Below are 21,064 nucleotides of genomic sequence, written 5' to 3' on the forward strand. Positions count from 1 at the left end.
AAACTAAAGGACTCCTGGGGGTCGTCAATGCGGACTTAAGGACCTCCTTAGAGGCTAAGATCGACGCGGTTGGGATAGATGTCAATTTGTTACGACAAGATGTCAGGGCGTTGGCAGACAGAACAAGCAGCCTGGAAAGTGCTGTTAAAACCAACACGACCACCAGCACTGACGATGCAAAAGAAGTCCACATACTAAAACAGCAAGTGGCCAACCTGGAGAACCGTGCGGAGGAGGCGGAAGGGAGAGCGAGAAGGAACAACATTCGAGTGGTTGGTCTGCCTGAAGGAGAAGAAGGCCAAGACCCCACGGACTATGTGGAAAACATGATCCTGGAAGAAATAGGAGCTGACAAACTTTCACAAGGATTTACAGTGGAGCGTGCAGATAGAGCCCTCACGAGAAAACCGAAACCCGGAGCACCTCCCTGTGCAATAATTGCCAAGATTCTGAATTATAGAGATTGTGAAAAGATCTTAGTGTACTTCAGAAAAGGAGGCACAATAGACAGAGCCTCAGCCACCATCACAGCTTATCCAGACTATACAATGCAGGTCCAGAGACAGAGATACAGCTATGTAGCGGTGAAGAGACAGCTGTGCGCGGCTGGCATCAGATATATGCTTCTGTATCCCCCGAGATTGAATGTGCTACATAAGAGTTGAATGTTTTTCTTTGACACCCCAGAGGAGGCCGCCGCTTGGCTAGACCTACAGGGCTGCCCGGAACAGGATGCTCAACGAGCCCAAGGAGATCAAGATAAGTGACTGCGGCAATTCATGGGGACTAGTAGGTCACGCTGTGAGGTATCCCGGCAAATGCTTGGCAGAAACTTTAATAGATGAGAAAAGTTGGGTGGCGCGGCAGCCAGGTTTGGACATCCTAGATTTTACTGAGTGGCATTGGACTGAAATATAGAGCTCTGATTACATAGACTAAGGGGATAATAGCATGTGGTTGGATTGCGGTAAACAGGAGCGGCAGAACACAGGCACCTTACCCCCCAGATAGTAGTAGAAGTAGCGGGATAGCCATTAGGGCTACCTCACCCTGCTGAGCTTCGAGTACAGACTATCGCCAGAAAGTGCTAGATGCGGGGGTGCCTGAGATCCAGGGATGGAGCTGGGCAATTGTTTGGGGGAGTGAAGTTGGGGAAGGGAAGGGAAGGGTGGCGGGAGGGAGGGAGGGAAGGGTGTTTGGGGTGTGTGTGTAGTTAAGGTAAGTTTGAACTGGGCTATGAGCCTATATAGACAGGAATGTGAAAAGGAACAGGTCTGCACTGCTAGTGGGGAATGGGAGATTTAACGAGCCATGGGGGACCTTAAAATAATCACATGGAATGTCAGGGGCCTCAATAGTTATCTAAAAAGGAACAAGGTTATGTTGTATCTGCGCAGGCAAAAGATAGACATTGCGCTGCTGCAGGAAACTCACTTGACATGGGAAAAGCTGGGAACAGTGCGGAAGAAATGGAAAGGGGTTGTGGCGGGCTCGACATAGTCTGCTTATGCTAGAGGAGTGCTCATTTGGGTGGTGACGCATGCCCCATTTCACTTGTTGCAAGAAACTGTGGAAGCAGATGGGAGAATGGTCATGTTGAGGGGACTTGTGGAAAACCGGGAGATATGTATCGTGAACACCTACGCCCCCAATCAGAACACGGCAACATACCTTAGATCCCTGAGTACTAACCTTAGCATGTGTGTGGGGAGTGCAGTGATCTGGGGTGGGGATTTCAACTGTGTACTGAACCCTGGTGTGGATCGATCAGATCAGAAATTTGATAGACCTGCCCCAGCAGCAAAAGCATTGCAGACGTTGCTAGACGACTTTGGTCCGGCAGATGTGTGGAGAAAGATACACCCCCAAGAAAGGCAGTACTCACACTATTCTGCCCCGCAATAGTTACATCCGAGGCTGGACTATGTCTTTTCTACGTCAGAAATACTGATAGAGACGGTGCAGGCAGAATATAAGGCAAGGGTCCTGTCGGACCACTCGCCCCTGGTTATTGGCTGTCAATACTGCCCCTCAAGAGCGCAAATCCCAACATGGCGTCTCCGGGCAGAGGCGCTGAAGGACCCCCATTTTAAGGAAGAGATCACAAACTACTTTGAGGTGAATAAGGGTAGTGTGGATTCAGCGGGCACGCAATGGGAAGCCTTTAAGGTGGTAATGCGGGGCGTCACTATAGCAAAATCTAAAAGCCTGCAGGGAGGAATCCTGGCTGATCTACAGGAGGCAGAAAGGGAACTTTAAGAGATGCAAAAGTTTCTGATGGGTGCTCCGTTTGAGCCTTTGCATTCATGCCGTTTGAGACTGTTAACTCTTAAAACTGTATTTTTGGTTGCGGTCCCTTCCGCTCGCAGAGTGAGTGAGTTACAGGCACTTTCAGTTAAGCCACCCTTCACTGTGTTTCATAAGGACAGGGTTGTCCTTAGAGTTCGTCCTTCCTTTCTTCCGAAGGTGGTGTCCCAATTTCATTTAGGCCAGAAGGTTGTTCTTCCGGCGTTCTATCCTCCTCCACATCCTGGTAAGGAAGAGGAGAGGCTCCATACGCTTGATCCTAGGAGAGCGTTAAGCTTTTATATTTCACGCATGTCCCGTGTCTGAGTGGACGATCAACTGTTCATTGGTTACGCTAGAAAGCGTTTGGGACAGGCTGTGACGAAACAGACTTTGTCTCGCTGGATTATTTTGGCTGAGTGTTACCGCTTGGTGGGTAAGGACCCACCGGTTGGCTTGCGGGCCCATTCTACCAGGGTTATGGCTGCCTCTAGTGCCCTACAGAGGGATGTTCCTATTCGTAACATCTGTGATGCAGCCACCTGGGCTTCGGTACATACTTTTGTACGTCACTAATCCCTCGATTCCATCCGTGGGCTGGATCTGGCCTTTGGCAAGGCGGTCCTTTACTCCACAATTTGATTGGGCATTCTAAATTGCTGTTTTCCGAATTCTTTTCCCACCTCCTGGCATGGGTACTTCTTTGGGAGTCTGTCATAGATATGGAATACGTCGGAGGACCCAATCCCCTCGAAGAACAAGTTACTCTCTTACCTGGTAACGTTCTTTCGATGGGATGGTCCGACATCGTATTCCATATCGCTCCCTCCCTGCCTTCCCCGCTACAGAATTTCTTATGCGATTGCAGTTTACGTTTCCGCAAGGCTTTGTGTGTCAGACTGGCAGAAGACTAGTGCCACACGTTCTGGGGGAAAAAACTACAACTGAGGCTACGGGCGTCGTGTGTCCTGCTTATAGCATCCAGTGACGTCGGCCGTCGGAGGAGGTCCTCGAGGGCGGCGTATCTGTTACGCTCACCTGGCTCCCACAGAGGCGTCCATCTGAACTGGACAGCTGCGGTCTCACTAATGTGACGCGTAGGGCCGAGATGACAGACTGGACTGGCCCACCTAACTTGATTTGCTTGGCCCATAGGAACATTCTTCTGCAAATGGAGAAAGGGAATTAACCACCCGTGGAGTTGAGCGTAAATCCCCCGACCCCCGCTGTTCTCCCCACTGATTACCTTTGATGTCCCCTCTTATAGTCTCACCTGATGGTTTGAAAAGATGAGCTCTCCATCCTGCATTGAGCGCAGGGGCGCATTGATAACCAGTTGCTTCGTTGGCTCAAAGGAATTGGTGAGTTCCAGAACAATATTGACTCCGAGATTCCAGGCAAGACGCCGTAAGTATGAAGTTCGTAAGAGTTCAAATGCCTGACTTTCACTCTTGTCCAATTCCTTGCAGGTTGCAGCTTGGCCTTAGTGAAGAGTTCCTCGTGGCAACCGGTAGTATTCTGATAAGGATTTGTATTTTCCAACACAGTTCGATAAAGTAATGTCAATATGTAACCTGTTGCTTTCTCCCTTATTCAGGCGCTGAGAGAAAGTATGAAGTCTCGGGGGAATAATACCTCTGGCTGTAAAATCAGGTAAGTCTATTGTGGTGAGGAGGGTTCCCCTTGTTAGTCCCTTTGTTTCCCCTTGCTGTCCTTTTGTTTCCCCTTAGGGGCTGGGGTTCGGCGAAGATGCAGTGGAAGCTGCGCCGACCTGTGAAGAGGAATAGTACCCCCGGTGGTAAAATCATGTAAGTCTACGGGGGGTAACTAATATTCCTCTGTGTATTCCCTTGGGTCACCTTGCTGTTCTTGTCTTCTCCTTAGGTGCCGGAGTGCGGCGGGAACATGCAGGAGGATGCGGTGGAATGTGAAGATGCTGCAAAGGCCGGTGAGTTCAGTGCGGCGCTGCAGCAGGCGAGGCGACAAGCATAAATAACTTCTTTCTTCCAGCTCGAATGCGCAATGGATCGGGAATTCAGGTAAGGATCAAAGGTATTGCTCTTGTTCTAACCTTTTCTCCTTCTTTCTCCCTTTTTCTAGGAGCTCCAAACTCGAGGCGGGCGTGGCAGAAGGCTGGATGCAGACTTGCAGCACGGTGAGCGTTACTCTGCTGGATGCAGAATAACGCAAAGCGTGTGCTGCTCTTCGGGCGTGGTTTAAATAGCCTCCAAAGTAGTCCCAGGTAAGTATTCCTCCCCAACCCCGCCTGAGTAAAAAAATAGTCCCTAAGTAAAGTAGTCCCTTCCAAGCCTCTTTTGGCTTGGAGCTCTTGCAGCATGGTCTGCATCAGGTAAGTTTGCAGCATGGTCTGCATCAGGTTAGTTTTAATCTATGAGCCTGGCGTCTATGGCACCAGGACTGACTCTCCAAATGAGCCTGGCGCCATAGGCGCCAGGACTCGACCCAAATAGCCCCTAGCAGGGATTGTTGGGCTTGCTTGGGATAACTTGATGCCTGCTTCCGGGGTTGCTGGACTTGGTCTGGCTCCCGGGGGGTAGGCATCATGACAGTATCGACGCCGATTTTCCGAAGCAGCACAGCTGTGGTGATTACATGTCATAGATATGGAAAACGTCGTCGGACCATCCCATCGAAAGAACGTTACCAGGTAAGAGAGTAACTTGTTCTTCCCCCCCTGTACCTTAGATTAGAAGAAAATGTTTGTAGTGGATGCTCTGCGATGTTGCAGCTCTGAATCTGACTTCCGGATTCCTTGGTGTGATGACTGAAGGCAGGACAATGGATGGGATCTCTCAGCGGCAGTCTCAAGGGAAGATCTCTAGCACAACTTTCAGCAACTTCTATAGTCCCTCTGCAGTTTTGGCTCCTTTTCTGCAGCAACAACAATGGATGTGATTCGCCTGTTCAATCTTCTTTGCTTCCTGCAATCCCGCACTCTGATGAGGGTGTCTGAGCTAGATGGATCGGATCTCTGGAGTGTCCTTGAGGGCTCGGCAAAGATTTGGACGGATTCAGCCTTTCCACGAGGATGCACTCGAAATGGGCCGCAGCTCTCCTGGTATTGGGGTTCCGCAGCTCTGGAAACTCACAGTACCTCAGGAGATGTCTCAAATCAAGGTTCGTTGTTGGACTGGTTGTTCCCACCAGCCAAAGGGAAGGAGTTGTCCTCTTCGGTGCTCCTCTGTTGCACAGAAAACGGGGCCAGGACAGCAGTTAGCGCTTCAGTGTTGCAAATGGTCTGCAGGTGTCTCTGGTCGTCTTCTTTGGTTACTTCAGCTTCCAGTGATCGACATGATTTTCACTCCAGGAGCCTCACCTTTTAAACAGTTCAAGCGCACACTCCTCTGCAATCACTCTGAACAATTTACAGAAAGGCGCGTTTAGCTGTCCAATCAGGACAACCAGACCCCCAGTGGGCGCTGGTTCTATTCCGGCAATCTGGCAGACAAAGGACATGGGGGTGGAAAACTCCTCCCCCACTTCCTGTCTGCCTAGACATTCTGGAGCCTAGTCGGGGACACCCAAGGGTTCCCACCAAAGGCAAAACACACACGCAAAGGCTTCCCCCTCCCAGACTGGTAGAAGAAGGGCCAACAAAGAACCATCATGCTAATAATGAAAAAAGGCAGGCCCCAAGTTGGTACTTGGTTGCCTCTATTTTGCACTACCGAGGCTATGGACATAGCAGCAGTATAAAAATAGCACAATAGTTGGTAGCGTCCACTGCCACCAGCAATAACTAGGAGATTGTCTATGTGACTAAAAAGTCACCGGAGGCGATAGAAGGGGGGATACTCGGTATCCCTTTGGCACTCCACATAAGGTGCTGTATGCCAATCTCTCAGACCATAACGTTTTTGGAGAGAGCCTTAAGAACTGTAGTTAATCTAGGATAAAGAAAAGAATCTCAAAGGAGGATCCTAAGGTTCCCCAGCAACACTGCCCTTAAGGAGCTGTGTGCTGCAATAGTTAAAATACAGATGCCTTTAAGAGTTATGGAGAAAATAGACCTAAGCACGAATGAGTGGAAAAAGGCTTCACTCATTCAGGTTTAAAGAAAAAGGTCCAGAAAAAAGTGCTTTGGGTCGGGTCTCACTAGGGGAGGGGATGAAGCATAACAACTCTTCTTCTCCCTAACACTTTATATGAGATTTACTGACCTGGCAAGGCAGGAAGAAAGCCAAACAACAATATAGCCAAAGAACAAGCGCAAATCTCGTGTCGTGACATTTTAGAACAAGTTTGGTAGCCATACGCGGTAAACACGAATTTGTCCACTATAAATAAAGCAAAAATGGTACAAATATGTTTGCTGCCACCAGCGTGTCTTTAGGCACATATAAAAGTAACCATAACTCCCAAGTGTAAAAGGCTATGGTGATGTAAAAGTATCTCCACTGCATTAGAAGATGCTGTGTGCACTGTTAAAAAGTTACCTAAAAGGTAAAAAGACAAAAGGGAAATGTAGTTTCCCAGTTCGAATAGTCCGATGGACTGATGAATTTCCCCATTACAAAATGAACAAAAGACCAGGGGAGTGAAGCTGAAGGCTTCACTTCCCTGTAAAAAGTCAAGACAGGTTCAAAAATAGTGTGGGGGTCCATAGAAATATAGAAGGAACGTTTTTTTTAAAGAGAAATATTTCTTAACAGTATCTTCTCATAATTTGTGCATCAGTTAAGTGAATCTCAAATGTATATAATTAAAAATGATGCATCTCTGGTTTTGGACCCCAGGCAAACTAAATTCTTGTGGAATGTCCCATAATAAAACTTGATGTAGGTGCAGGAATGAAAGGGGCGATTTGATCCTCAAGTTGTGGAGGTGTTTAAAATTTTAAAATGTAATGGCAGCAGTTTGGGATAGGATTCATATGTTTACATGCTTACAACTACCTAAAACTGAAACATTGTCTCTTCGCCAAGCCTTTCGAGGTGATATCAGACACCTAATCAGTTGTATGAGCGTGGCAGAAATGACTGCCACAGTGTTTAAAATGTTTTTCTTTACTGCAATATTTCTTCCACTTGCATCAATGGAACCCCCAGCTATTTGCTATTGCCCGAACCCTTTTCTGATTTTTGGAGGCATCTAAAGACTTAACTTAAATTCCTGTGCTCAACTCACTTATTTTGGGGGCACGGCTCAGCCCATATGCTTACCAGTGCAGGGATACTTTGTTCCCTGTGTAAGATAATTGTATTCTTTCACTGTAGCACAAATTACCACCCAGTAAAGTTCTGCAGATGTACCACATATCCCTTTTTCTTATTCTGTAGTAATGCTTGTGGCAGCGGATGAAGTTCTAGGCCAATTTCTTCCAGTGCACTTGCATGCATGTTTCTTTTACAGCACAATGCAATTTTGAGTATGACATATTCGAAATGGCTGAGATGTGGTTTCCTGTCTGTCCTTTGGCTGTCTTGTTCGGTGCGCTTCTTCCTGCCTTCTAGGTCCAGGAAATGCCATATAAGCTATTCAATTATGCAGTGGTATAGCTTGGGTTTCCTGGTAGTGAGAGACCTGGACAGGTATAAGGGAGGGCACTGGTTTTCCAAATCCATATTCCAACCAGGGGATGTCTGTTGCTGGGCAGATGTTGCGTTCGTAGCTCTCCATGATTGGGCACCCCCCACCCCCTCTTTACCTGTTTGAATGGTGCAGATCCTTTCCATTGTTGGGGCTGAAGACAGTCCCTAGCACAAGTTTAGTATAAGAACAGTCCTGCCACCGTTTCTTGGATCCACCACTGGTGGCAAGACTCCAAAGAAGAGAAGTATGTGCTGAAGACTCTGCTGAGAATGACCAGCCGTGCTAAAACGAAATCCTGGTGAAGCTCTGCCTCTCTTGCTGCATCGGTGCTTTGCCCCTCGGACTTGTGGGACCAACCAGTCCGGACCCCTGCTTAAAAAGCCTTCCACCAGATGCCGTTGAAAGGGCACTGGGACCATCATGTGGACAGCCCAGCCTATGCCAAGGCGCCTCTGCTGAAATTATCAGTCCTGAGCTGGACCTAAGGACTCTGCGGTTGACTGCGTGTGGCTGAAGTCCTTCCCTCCATTTGCCATTTCTCTACAGAATGAATAAGGGCCTTCCTGGAGCCAACTATCCCTCGCCGCCATATTTCTTGCCCGCAGCCTCTTGATCAAGGCAAACTTTGTTGCTGCCTGTCTCGTGCCATGTCCTGGGGGCCTCTGCTCATCTTGGGATCTGCTGTCTGCTTTGCAGAAGTGCCTGGGCCGTTTTGCTAGACTCTAGAAAACCAATCTCAAACAGTTGGAGTCCTCGAAAAAATTAAAATACCCTTTAGACACAGTTACAAGTTCAATTCAGTGAAGTTTTATTAAAAAGAGACAGTGTAAGTAATTCACATTTGCAAGAGTGGAGAGCATGACTTTCAAAGTACAGTCAAAATCACAGGTATGGTCTAGAAATCCAGTTCTTGGCATAAAGCTTCCTGAACTATTGAAGGGTACGGGACAAATGTCCAGAGGCAGGTTAGTACTCCCAAAGTCACTTTAACAGACTTCCAAGTAAGTAGAATATTTCATAAGAAATAATGGGGCGCAGTGAGCAGACCATCCACATGTTTGGGGGAAACTGAAGTCTCTGTTCTGCCCCCCAGGTGTGAATTCAGTGACCACCCACCACAGAGAGGACCAGAGAAGACCACAATAAAGACTTCTAAAGGTCAGTTGAAGAGCCAGAAGCCCAAGGATATGAAGTACAGAAAAAAGACCCCAATGAGAGATGTGGAAAGAGTAACCTCTGAAAACTCATTACTCATGGACCAGTTGGACCCATGAGGGTGAGCTTCGAGAACAAGTGCTCATCCGACAACCCAGTGATATGTACTTGGTGTTGATTTCGAGAAAGACTGCTCCAGACGCGAACAACCCGGTAAGTACAGGGCTTCTTTTTACGTGTGATTTATAGAAATCCAGCTTCCAGAGACTTGTACCCTGGGCCAATGAAGAAACCAGTGACCAAAAAGAACAAATTGACTTCCAACATTGGAGCTCCTCATACCAGCAATGATGAGGGTACCCAACAAAGGCGTCCCTGGTGTGTCTGCGGTTTGAGGAGGCTGCAACCCAGAAGAAAACAATACCAGAATGGGGATAACGTATGGGGGAAACACAGGACGGCCCAATGAGCAGATGAGGTGACTTAGTAGTGTCCCACTAACGTTCCCGGCAGTGACCAGCAGCAAAGCGGTAGACTCTGGCAATAAACAACGGGAAGCGTCAGTAAAATGTCTGGGCTACTCTCCTAGCACAGGGGTCCTCACTCTACATGTAAGTGGAGTCATCAGGAGGATGCAGGAAGCCCGGGTGGGATTTTAGCAGTAGGAGATCCTAACCAGGGATATAAACAGACCATTGCAACCAGCTGGTGTGTACAGATGACTGCTTAAAAAAGCAGCAATAGTGGGAAATCCTCCAGTAGCCAGTACACCTGCTTATTCAGAAAATTCCAAGATATGAAAGAGCAGGGAACTGGGTTTCTCCTTAACTAGTCACATGGGCTAGCTAAAGCCAATCCACCAATACCAAGAGGGGTTTAGGTACAAAGGGGTCAGGTGGCCAACCATTCTGGTTTACGTTTAGGATAATGACTCGTACTTGTCTATACCAGTAAAACAATATGGAGGCTACCATGTTGGCTCACAAGGAGCCCATGTGTGCAGAACAGCCATGTTATGCCTACTTCTTGGTTCTAACACACATTTGTCTAGGCTCCTCCTACCCCTGTCATTTCCCGTTGGTAATTACCTTCCCAGGGACCAACATTGTATTAGTGTAATTGCCTTTGGCTATTTGGCATTTACTCTTTCTGAAGCTTTTGAAGCTATGGCTTGAAAAGCAACTAAAATTTGGGTGATGCCAAATAAAAAAAGGGGCTAAAAGATGTCTAATTTAGTAAAAAAAAATTAGTTATGTAGTCTGTTGGATGAGTGTGTGCGATGAATCAGTCTAAATTTCAATATTGTCCAGGAGCACAATAATTATCTTACATTTTTCAGGAAGTTGAAATTGCTAATTAAATTAGCCACCAGCACAGAAAGCTAGGAATGTTAATGGGTTGCTTTGAATGTTTATTTATTCATATATTTCTGTTTAGAGAAAAAGCTACATGTCTGAGCATTCTTAACCCACTACATTTCATTAAATCGTTGATCAATGCTTTGATATGGTTTTCACAACAATGTTAACCCTTCACAACATCTTAATAATTTCAGCATTGGTTTCAGGGTTTCAAAAACAGTAGTATCTCAATTGTACTGGATTTGTAATTCACTTCAAATTGGTGTCTAGTCATCCTGCCAATAATTAGCAAAATGTCCAGGCAAGTGAAATGAAGCTAAATTCATTACTTCCCTTCAAAAAGGCAGAACAGGTTTAAAAACGGAGCAAAAGGAATTGGGAGGGGTGGAGTCCAAGGAATTGGGAGGGGTGGAGTCCATTGGGACTATGTAGGGAAAGTTTCAAAAAGTGACATCTTTCTAACTATTGGATCAATCAGTCATTGATTGATTGATTTTTTATTTCTATCGCCCTCGTACACAAGTGCGCGACAAGGCAAGGGAGGCGAACAGGGAGAACAAAACAGCGATCTTACTAGGCCCAGTGACATTGAGAATGTGCAAGTGCATGGGAGAGGGGGGAGGGGAAAAGTGCCTGGAAGGGGGAGAGGTGGAAAGTGCGAAGCAGATGAGAAACAGATAAATGATAATGAATAAATAATAAAGGCAACACACAGTGGTAATGCAGGCAGCAAGTGCTAGGTTTAAGGCAGCAGATAGGGTAGGTCTGATAAGTGCAGGAAGAAATAGGGGGAGCTGTATGGGTACAGATACAGAACCTAATGCAAGGGGTGGCCAAGAGGCAGTGCGGGAGGGTGGCAGGATGAGCAGGAACCTGGGCCCAAAAGACAGAGGGTGGCCAGGTGCACGGTGCCAAGAGAACAGATGAGCAGGGGAGAAGGGGAGCGAAGGCAGAAGAAAAGAGGAAGGTCTTGAGGTGCTTCCGAAACCGGAGATGGTTCTCCTCAAGTTTTAGAGTGGCAGGGAGGCTGTTCCAGAGGGAGGCCCCAGCTGAAGACGGAGATCTACCCCCAGCTCGTTTCTTAGAAAAACGACTGACCCTGAGTGAGTTGGAGGTAGAGGAGCGAAGAGCTTGAGAGGGGAGGTATTTGCGGAGGGATAGCTGAAGGTATTTTGGACCCAGGCCCCAGAAAGCCTTGTTGTAACGCTCACCTGATTCTCGCAGAGGCGCCGGTCTTGACTGGGCGACTACCGTATCTTCAAAGGTGATGTGTAGCACCCGGTTGGCTCTTTGGGCTGGACCTCTGTGCACTGTATGCCTGACGTGTAGAGTAAGATGTCTGCAGATAGAAAATATGGGGTTAATGAACTGGGGTTATTGGGGTGTCCCTATCTCTTTCCTCTTCTCCTCTCCTGTAGACCCCCAAAGGTTAACGCTCTCACCTTAGGTAAGTGAATGCCGAGCTCTCCATCTGCCTCGGGGCAGGGTGCTGTAACCAGTTTCTTCACTGGATAGGTAGCGCAGGCCTCTTGACTTCAGAGGACTGCTGTCCGTCGTTTACTGCACGAACGGTAAGTTTCGAGTCATTCAAATGTCTTTAAAGTCTTTAGTAATGATGTCTCTTGTTTTGCAGGGTTCCGGCGATGGCGGATGACGGGCTGAAGTGAGTTGAAGATGGAGCCCGTGTGATGAATAGAAGCGCCTGGAAGCACGTAAGTAAGCGCTTGTTGCCTGCTTCACTATGCGCTCTAACTGTCTTTTTATTTTGCAGGTACGAGTTCGGAGCGGCTGCAGGGTGCCGGAATACCCACTGGATTAGATGTGGAAAGGAGTAATGGCACGTGAGTATTAAAGTTCCCCAATGTCTTTAAACGCACCTTGTTTTGTCTTTCAGATGCGGGATGCAGCGCCGAAGGCCTCCGGAGCGTGCAAAGAGTTGGTAAACTTTTGTCTTTCAGATGCCGGAATGCTAACCTGTTCTTTCTTGTCTTTATAGGTGTTGCTGAAGACTGGATTCAGGATGGTAAGCCTTTGCCTTTCAGATGCCGGAATGCTAACCTGTTCTTTCTTGTCTTTATAGGTGTTGCTGAAGACTGGATTCAGGATGGTAAGCCTTTTTCCTTAGGCCCAGGACCGGATGCAGAAGACACGATGAGCGTTCTGCTGCAGAGGTTGCAGAATAACGCAAAGCAAGATTCATCCACCGGGTGTGGTTTAAATAGCCTCCTGTAGTGCTTAGGTGTCTCCTTCCACAGCCACGCCTAAGTAAGAAAAGAGTTCCTGGTAAGAAAAGAGTTCCTGCCTTCCAGAAGAGTTCCAGTGTTCTGAATCTAGGGAGTGGCTCCAGCCCCACCCAACAGGAAAAGTAGTTCCAAACGGAAGAGGATCAGAGGCTCAACTGGCAGGCAAGTAAGCAGCATGGTCTGCTGAAGGTAAGTCCACCCAAGCATTATGAGCCCGGCGCTTCCAGCGCTGGGACTGGGCATATTTATGAGCCTGGTGCCACTGGCGCCAGGACTGGGTCCAAAAGGTCCCAATTGGGACTGGTTGGCACTCGGAACCTGGGTTATGGATCTGCTTCCAAGGGAGTTGGGAAAACCCTGACCTTTTGGAAGCAGAGATCATGACACTTGTGGACAATGGAGAGGGTGTTGAATTTAATCCTTGCATCCACTGGGAGCTAGTGGAGAGATTTCAGAGCTGGAGAGATATGATCCCAGGGCTTGAGGCCAAGGACAAGTCTTGCAGTCCTGTTCTGGATTAGTTGCAGAGGGCGGAGAGTAGAGGCAGGTAGATTTAGATAGAGGCTGTTACAATAGTCCAAGCTAGAGGGAACCAGAGCTTGAGATACCATGAGCTTCTGGGGGAAGGAGAGGAAAGGCAGAGTACCTCTGAGGAAGTGCAGTCGGAAATGTGACTTTTTAGAGACCTCAGAGATGTGGGCGGAGAAGGAAAGGGTGGAGTCAAAGATGACCCAGAGATTCTTAGCATCGCAGGTGGGGGTAGGAAGAGGGCCAAGGGAGGCCGGCCAAAGAGTGAGGGGAAAGGATGGTGAAGGTGTGCCGATGAGGAGGATATCCGTCTTGCTGGCATTCAGACAAAGATCATTGGCGGCACACCAATCTTGAATGGCAATTGGGCAATCAGAGATGAGAGAGGGAGAGGAGGTGGCAGAGGGCAGCCTGAAAATGAGTTGTTGTCAACGTAGCACTGGAAATTTGAGCAGAAAATGGCAATGCAGTGGGTGAGAGTTGCCAGGTATTGGTTGAAAAGCCAGGGCGAGAGGTTAGACCCCTGGGGAACACCACAAGTAGAGAGGAGAATAGATGAAAGGAAGGACCCAAGTTGGACCTGGGAGGGTCGATCTGAGAGGAAAGAGGTCAGCCAAGCCAGAGCCTGATCAGTGATACCCATGTTTTCACAGAGACGGGTGAGCAGGATGGTATGGTTGGCTGTGTCGAAGGCAGAAGAGGGATCGAGGAGGATGAGGACAGAGGGAATGTTAGAGTCAAGGTTGATGAGCAGATCTTCACAGATGTTTAGGAGAGCAGTTTCCGTGCTTCTGGCAGCTCTGAAGCCAGACTGGTGGTCATGGAGACAGCCAACAGAATTGGAATGAAGGTTAAGCTGAGAGTTCATTGTTTACTATCTCAAGTGGTTCTTTACCCCCTTTCATTAGATGCTGAAGTGACCGATTTATCCTGAGTGATGCTCAGACTATTCAACTTTTTCTAGGATCACTTCTGTTAACTCTTTCTCGAATTTCAGGAAGGAGCTACTCTTGGTGGTTGCTATGTAAATGGCAACCTCTACCTTATCAACATTGTGTTTGATTCAGCTGATTTTAAATCCGGAAGATAAGACAGACTGTCAATGAACCTTAACCAGTCTTGGAGTAAATTCCTGCAAGCCAGTCAAACCAAGACCTTACGTTTTTTGTAGATATTGATTAGTATTATGAATTGGTGCACTTTGAAATTATCCCTCACCTTAAATTGTCAAAGCAATATTGAAGCCAAATGTCCATCCTTGTCACCCCAATTTGTTTTTGGTTTACATTTAACTCTTGGAGAAGTGTTTGGGGACTTTGTTGAGGGTATAGGTTTCCCCTGCATTAATGCACAGTGTTTCCCACCCTTTGTGTGTGCTGCTTTGCCGGAGTACGAGTTGTTCTCTCATTCTCTCCCTCTCTCAGTATCACCGGCAGTGTAGCGGACAGCTATGACACGGAAAGTGGCTTTGAAGATGCTGAAAGTTCGGATGTTGCCAATACTGTGGTGCGCATCATTAACCGTTTTGTAGATAAAGTGTGTACAGAGAGTGGCGTCACCAACGAGCACTTAAAGGGGCTTCACATCATGATACCAGGTAAGGGCTATGTGCGGGTTTGAGTTATAGGTGCACTTCCTTTCAACACTGTACATAATGCAGGCGCTACTAAATCTCCAGATCTTAAATGAGGCTTTACATTCTAACCCCTTGCAAGGGGTTCAAGCAGACTTGCAGCAGTCACAGTTCTGATGTCGGTTGCCTTTTATTTTCAAATATGTCTGTATAAGCTAGCTAGATATTGTACAATGCCCTGATCTCTGGAAAATGTTACCAATGAGTCAAGGGTGCATGCGCCATCCAGTTACATATTGCAGACCTTAATCACACTTCTGTGCACTCCAAGGATAATTCGATAATTAGGCTAGTGCCCATTGGCTCATTCCATTGCCATTGTTACAGCTTACAGGGGCGTCACTGACATTTGGCACAATCTCATCCCACATTTAAGCCCAAACGACATGACCCATTGTGATATTTCAACAATCTAAACTTGATTTGCTGTGCTTGTGATTCCCTCTATCTGCATTAAAGGACATTCAGTAGGTGGTACAACTCAACAGCTAACAGTAAATTGGCTGCTCCTGCCATCACGCCAGTCTCTTTACCCAAATTCCTCTTTCTTCACTAAATGTGCCCTACCTACATTCATCTTCTTTACTTTCAGATATTGTCCAGATGCATATAGAAACCCTTGATGCTGTGCACAGAGAGAGCAAGAGGCTTCCCCCAATCCAGAAGGTATTGTTACCCATCAATTTCTTTATCTGTATCCACTTGTAATATGATAACCTTTACTTACCCATCTCATTGACCCTTTGTTGAGAATGAGTAGCTTAGTGTGTTTAACATCCATTATTCTGTGAGGTGGATAGACTGTTGAGATTTGCTCTTGCCTTCCTTTGTTCTTTTACTGGCTGCTGATGAGATGTTTGGGGAAACTGAACCCGAGACCTTTACAAAACCTCTTGCAACCTCTTTTTACCATTTTTCACACACCCAAAAGGCCACCCTAGTTGTACCAAACAGGGAACTCTGAGAGGTTAGCCATAACCCATTCAAGTTAAACGTTGAAAGCACTCAAGGTTATTCTCAGAGTTAGAGTGGGGTCAGGGGCCCTCAATGAGTCCACACAATATAATACACAGTTGAATTTAGAAAGGAATGTATACCAATATTTATTCTAGGCCTTCTACACACACTGAAAAATGAAACTAGTAGATATTATTGCACAATACTCAATCAACATGTATACATTACACCATATGTTCATAAAATGCATTCAAATTACTTAACGCAAGAGGTAAGTACAATAATGCAGTATGTGATAGAAGCAATTCACAAGTGATCTCACTAACTTAATCAGTCCAACCTGTCTTGCCTGTCTGTCTACCCCGGGTACCCCCTCCTCTCCCACCTACTCTATGGTGCTCTCTGTCTCCCCTATCTTTTCTAACGGTTTTTCTATTGACTATCCTGCTCTTCTCACTAAGTCTGGTAGGAAAAAGTTTAAAAAGACATCCTGGTCTCCAACACAGGCCTCCCTATCGCAGACACTTACATCAGTGCCTCCTCCAAGGAAACTCTCACTGACATCCTCTTTGTCGTGCCTTCACCAGATCTATGGACCCCTCATATGTTCTCTGTTCTCTCTCCTTTCTCCTCTTCTCCCATTAATGGTGGTACTCGTTGGGACGCCCTCCTGGCTTCCTTCCTATCCTCTAAGGTCATCATTAATGGCTACTCTAATCGGACCGTCTTGGTCCAAGGCCCTCGGGCCAACCTTCATCTCTTTGATAGATGCTTTCTGCGCCTCATCAACTTCCTTTCTTCTCCTGCTGTCCCCTCCCCCTTTCCTTCACTACGCTGCCTTCCCCCTCTGCCCCCTCTAGGGCGCTTTCTACACTTCCGCAGGGTGTACCTCTGATCTGTACCCCTCCCCGAAAGTCCTTCAAGGAGGGCAACCTTCTCCACATTGCCACTCTTAACTCCCACTCCGCTGTCAAACACTACTCTGATATCTGCCGCCTTCTTGAAGAACTTCTTGAAGAACTTGACCTCGATGTCCTTGGTCTCACTGAGACATGGTTTACAGCCAGCTCTGTCACCAGCTTTGACACGCTCCTACCCGAGGCTACATGATCGCGCTGAGGCTCAACCGCTCTGGAGGGGGCGTAGCCCTTGTCTTCCCGGAATGGGTTCCTGCCTCTGTCATTCCTACGCAGGCCTACTCTTTTGGATGCCTCGTCTGCAGGCTCTCTCTCTCACCTAGCCATTCCCTTACTGTGGCTACTATCTATTGGCCACCTGGTCAAGTCTCTTCCTTCCTCTCCGAGTGGGCTGATCTCTCCTCCTCACTCCTGGCCTCAACCACTCAAATCCTCCGCCTCAGAGACTTCAACATCCACCTGGATGCCTCCTGTCCCCCCTCTGAACTCTTTCGCGACCTCTGTGACTCTCTCTCACTCACCATTCTCCCCTCTGGCCCGACTCATTCTGCAGGGCACACTCTCGATGTTCTGATCTCTTCAGACCTTCCCCTCTGTCCCTCGCTCCACTCCTCTCTCCTGGAGTGACCACTTTCTCCTATCCTCCCACCTCACCCTCCCTACCTCGCAGGCCAAGCCACCTCCATCACTGCCACCCACCTTCTCGGTCATCTGACCCATGAAGCGTGCGTCAGTTGAGGCTTTCGCCGCCACTTTCTCACCCCCTGGCTGACTCTCACCCTGACACAGCCCTCTCCACGCTTCTATATCTGATACTCTGGATATCCTTGCCCCTGTTACTAGAATCCGCCTAAAGCCAAGTGCAACTCCTTGTATGATTCTGACCTTGTCACCCTAAAACGCAAGTGTAGGGTTACAGAGAGGAAATGGCTTGCCTCAAGTTCATCCTCTGACAAACTGGCCTGCCGCAAAGGCAATACCGGCTCTCCGTCCTCACCAAGAAGAGAGCTCATATCCAAGTCCGCGTCTCTGCGGCATCTAACAACTCGGCTAAACTCTTTAAAATCGGCAAGGAACTTGCCAATCCTGCCGCACTCAGGCCCTCTGCACGGCACTGGCTTCTCACTTCATCTCAAAAACTCAGGACCTCCTGTCCTCACTCTCCTCCTCTTATCCCCCTCCCGCTATTCCCTGCTCTTCCTCTGGCCCTTCTGCAACCACCCCTCTCCCCTTCTTCTCTGCCTTTCCCCTTTTCTCTCCAGACAAGGTTTCTAGACAAGTCTGATCTATGGAAGTCTCGTCGAAACAGGTTCACCCCTGTTGCTCCAAAACTATCAAGGATCACATCGACTCCCTGGCTCCTGCCCTGGTGGATTTCTGCAACCACTCCTTCGCCACTGGTGTCTTCCCTTCCCCCCTGAAGCACTCTCTTGTGCACCCTCTTCTTAAGAAACCCTCTGTCGACCCCTCCTGCCCGGCTAACTATCGCCCAATCTCCATCACTCCCTTCCTGGGCAAGCTCCTGGAGAAACCGGCCATCTCCCAGCTCAATCTCCACACTGAATCTGTTGGTTGTCTTCATGACATCAGTCTGGCTTCAGAGCTGCCAGAAGCACGGAAACTGCTCTCCTGAGTATCCGTGATAACCTGCTCTCCAACCTCGACTCCAACACCCCTTGCGTTCTTATCTTGCTTGATCTCTCTTCTGCCTTTGACACTGTCAACCATGCCATCCTGCTCAACCGTCTCCGTGATAACCTGGGTATCACTGGCCAGGCTCCGGCGTGACTGACTTCTTTCCTCTCCGACCGACCCTCCCAGGTCCAACTTGGGTCCTTCCTCTCCGACATCTTTTTCTCTACCTGTGGTGTCCCCCAGGGATCTAACCTCTCTCCCTGGATGTTCAACTAATACCTGGCACTCCTTGCCCACGGCATCGCGACTCTCTGTCCCAACTTTCAGTGCTATGCGGATGATACCCAGCTCATTTTCAGGCTACCCCTGGCTTCCTCCTCCTCCTCCCCCTCCTCCTCTCCTTCCCTCATCTCTGACTGTCTGCTAGCCAGGAATGGTGTACCGCCAACGACCTCTGCCTTAATGCCAGTAAGACTGAGATTCTACTCATCGGCACACCCACTCCCTCCTTCCCTACAGCTCTCTGGCCGGCCTCTCTTGGCCCTCCTCCCACTCGCAAGGCTAAAAACCTCGGGGTTATCTTCGACTCTGCCCTCTTCTCCCCTCACATTTCTGACGTCTCTAGGAAGTCACACTACCAGCTGTACCTCCTTAGAGGTATTCTTCCTTTCCTCTCCTTCCCCCCGAAGCTCTGTCTCCAGAGCCCTGGTCCTTTCTAAGCTGGACTACTGTAACAGCCTCTATCTAAATCTGCCTGCCTCCACTCTCCGCCCTCTACAACTTATCCAGAACAGGACTGCAAGACTTGTCCTTGGCTTCAAGCCCAGGGATCATATCTCTCCAAGACTGAAATCTCTCTGCACTGGCTCCCAGTGGCTGCAAGGATTAAGTTTAAAACCCTCTACATTGTACACAAGGCCTTCTGGGGTCTGGGGCCGCAGTACCTTCAACTCGCTCTCCCTAAATATCTTCCTTCTTGAGCTCTTCGCTCATCTGCCTCCAACCGGCTCAGGGTCAGTCGCTTCTCCAAGCAACGAGTTGGTGGCAGATCACTCTCTTCGGCAGGGGCCTCTCTCTGGAACAGCCTTCCTGCCACCCTGAAACTAGAGGAGAACCATCTCCAGTTCCGGAAACACCTCAAAACCTTTCTCTTTGCTTCTGCTTTCTCCCCACCCCTCCCCGGCTGAATTCCTGACTGAAATAGCACTGGTTACCTGGCCACCCTTTCTGATCTGTGGCCCAGGCCCCGTTAATTGCCCACCTGCACCACCTCCCTGGCAACCCCTGCACTTGGGGACCATTTTCTGTATCCCTGAAGTCCCCCTACTAGCACTTATGTCTGTACTTCCTGGTCCACAAACGCACTCAAAGTATCACTTGCTTGGGAAAGCAACAGCTTTACTCAGCAAGTGCATGGACTTATAAGGGATTTCCTGAACTGGCAAGGCAGAAAGAAGCGCAAACTACCATATTGTTAAAGAACAAGCAGACTCTCGTGGCATGGCCATTTTAGTAAACCAGTAAACGCGAATGCGTACACTAGAAACACAAACATTGTAAAAATGTATCTGCTGCCACAAGCTTGTCTTTAGGCACAAATAAAAGTAACCACAAATCCCCAGTGTGAAAAGCTAGGGTGATGCAAAAGTATCCTCATTGCATTTCATTGTAAGATGCTGTGTGCAATGTAAGTACTAAAAGCAAAACATAGTTTCCCAGTACTGATAGTCTGAAGGACTGATCCATTTCCCCATAACAAATGAGCAAATGGTAAGTGAAGCTGAAGGCTTTACTTCCCTTTAAAAAGTCTGAACTTGTTCAAAAACAATGCAAAAAGTTTGAGGGTCCATAGAAACTATTGAGGGAAAGTTGTCACAATAGAAATCTTTCCTAACAGTGTCTCGTGCCTTAAAATGGCAGTGCCACAAGATTTTCGCTTGGTCTTTGGCCATTTTGTAGTTGGGCCACCTTCCTGCCTTCTCATGTCAGGAACGTCCTTATTAGGTCATGCCATTGCCTGCGAAAGCTGCTAGTGAGCCTTTTGTGTGTGTGTGTGTGGCGCCCAGGAAGGGGGCTGGGATTGTTTACTTCCAGTCCACATCACTGGTGCTAGAAATTCTGATACTGGGGTGGATGTGCAGGATGTGAATTCAGTAGTTGTCCCTGGCTTTTTCAATGGTGCAGATCCTTACCATTGGTGGGATTGCTTCCAGCTCGTTTTTCGCTAAGGAGAGGACTCCTGCAGCCATTAGTTAGAACTACATTGGAGCCCGGAACCCCTCAAAGAAGAGCACCCGTTGATAACTCAAAGACTCCGGAAGTGGTCCTGCATCCCCTCCATTGTAAATCCCTGTTCCACTGCCTGATCTCCGAAGACCCTCTGCAGTGTTTCATCCCTTGGACTAGTGGGACCAACTAGTCTTAACACTTTCTCAAGGATCCAGCCCTTCGGAGTCTTCGGAAGTGACCCTGGACTGCCCGGTGGACTGACCAGCTCTTTCGTAGGCTACCTCCTTGTTGCAGTTTCAAGCCTGAAACTTTGGCAGTCGCCAGCTTATGCCACAAGGCGCCTTCTCACCAAATGTATACTACCCATCTTCAGGGGAACCTGTATTGGAGCAGCTTCCAGACTGGAAAGTGCGCCTGTTGGTGATAGTCACTGGAACTCACCTTCCACCATCCAGTGAAGTGTCCTGAAGAGATCTGCATGGATGGAATCCGCATTTCGAATGGATTGTGTCCTCCAACGTATTCCACATCTTTGACATGTAATGTCCACAGCTGTGCACTTCGGAA

At 48.1% G+C, this 21,064-nt stretch overlaps 1 protein-coding gene across 10 annotated transcripts in view; it reads left to right on the plus strand.

The window, feature by feature from the left end:
- The window catches only part of SBF1 (SET binding factor 1), a 2,512,102-nt gene that overhangs the window by 1,118,221 nt on the left and 1,372,817 nt on the right, over positions 1 to 21,064 (plus strand). For all 10 annotated transcript variants that reach the window (XM_069629502.1, XM_069629505.1, XM_069629506.1 and 7 more), the window contains 2 exons: positions 14,551 to 14,723; positions 15,352 to 15,425. In XM_069629502.1, coding sequence (XP_069485603.1) covers positions 14,551 to 14,723; positions 15,352 to 15,425 — 247 coding nt within the window. The remainder of the gene's footprint in view (positions 1 to 14,550; positions 14,724 to 15,351; positions 15,426 to 21,064) is intronic.

The sequence above is a fragment of the Ambystoma mexicanum genome, chromosome 12 (genome assembly GCF_040938575.1).
Source record: "Ambystoma mexicanum isolate Mex_15411 chromosome 12, UKY_AmexF1_1, whole genome shotgun sequence".
NCBI lineage: Eukaryota > Metazoa > Chordata > Amphibia > Caudata > Ambystomatidae > Ambystoma > Ambystoma mexicanum.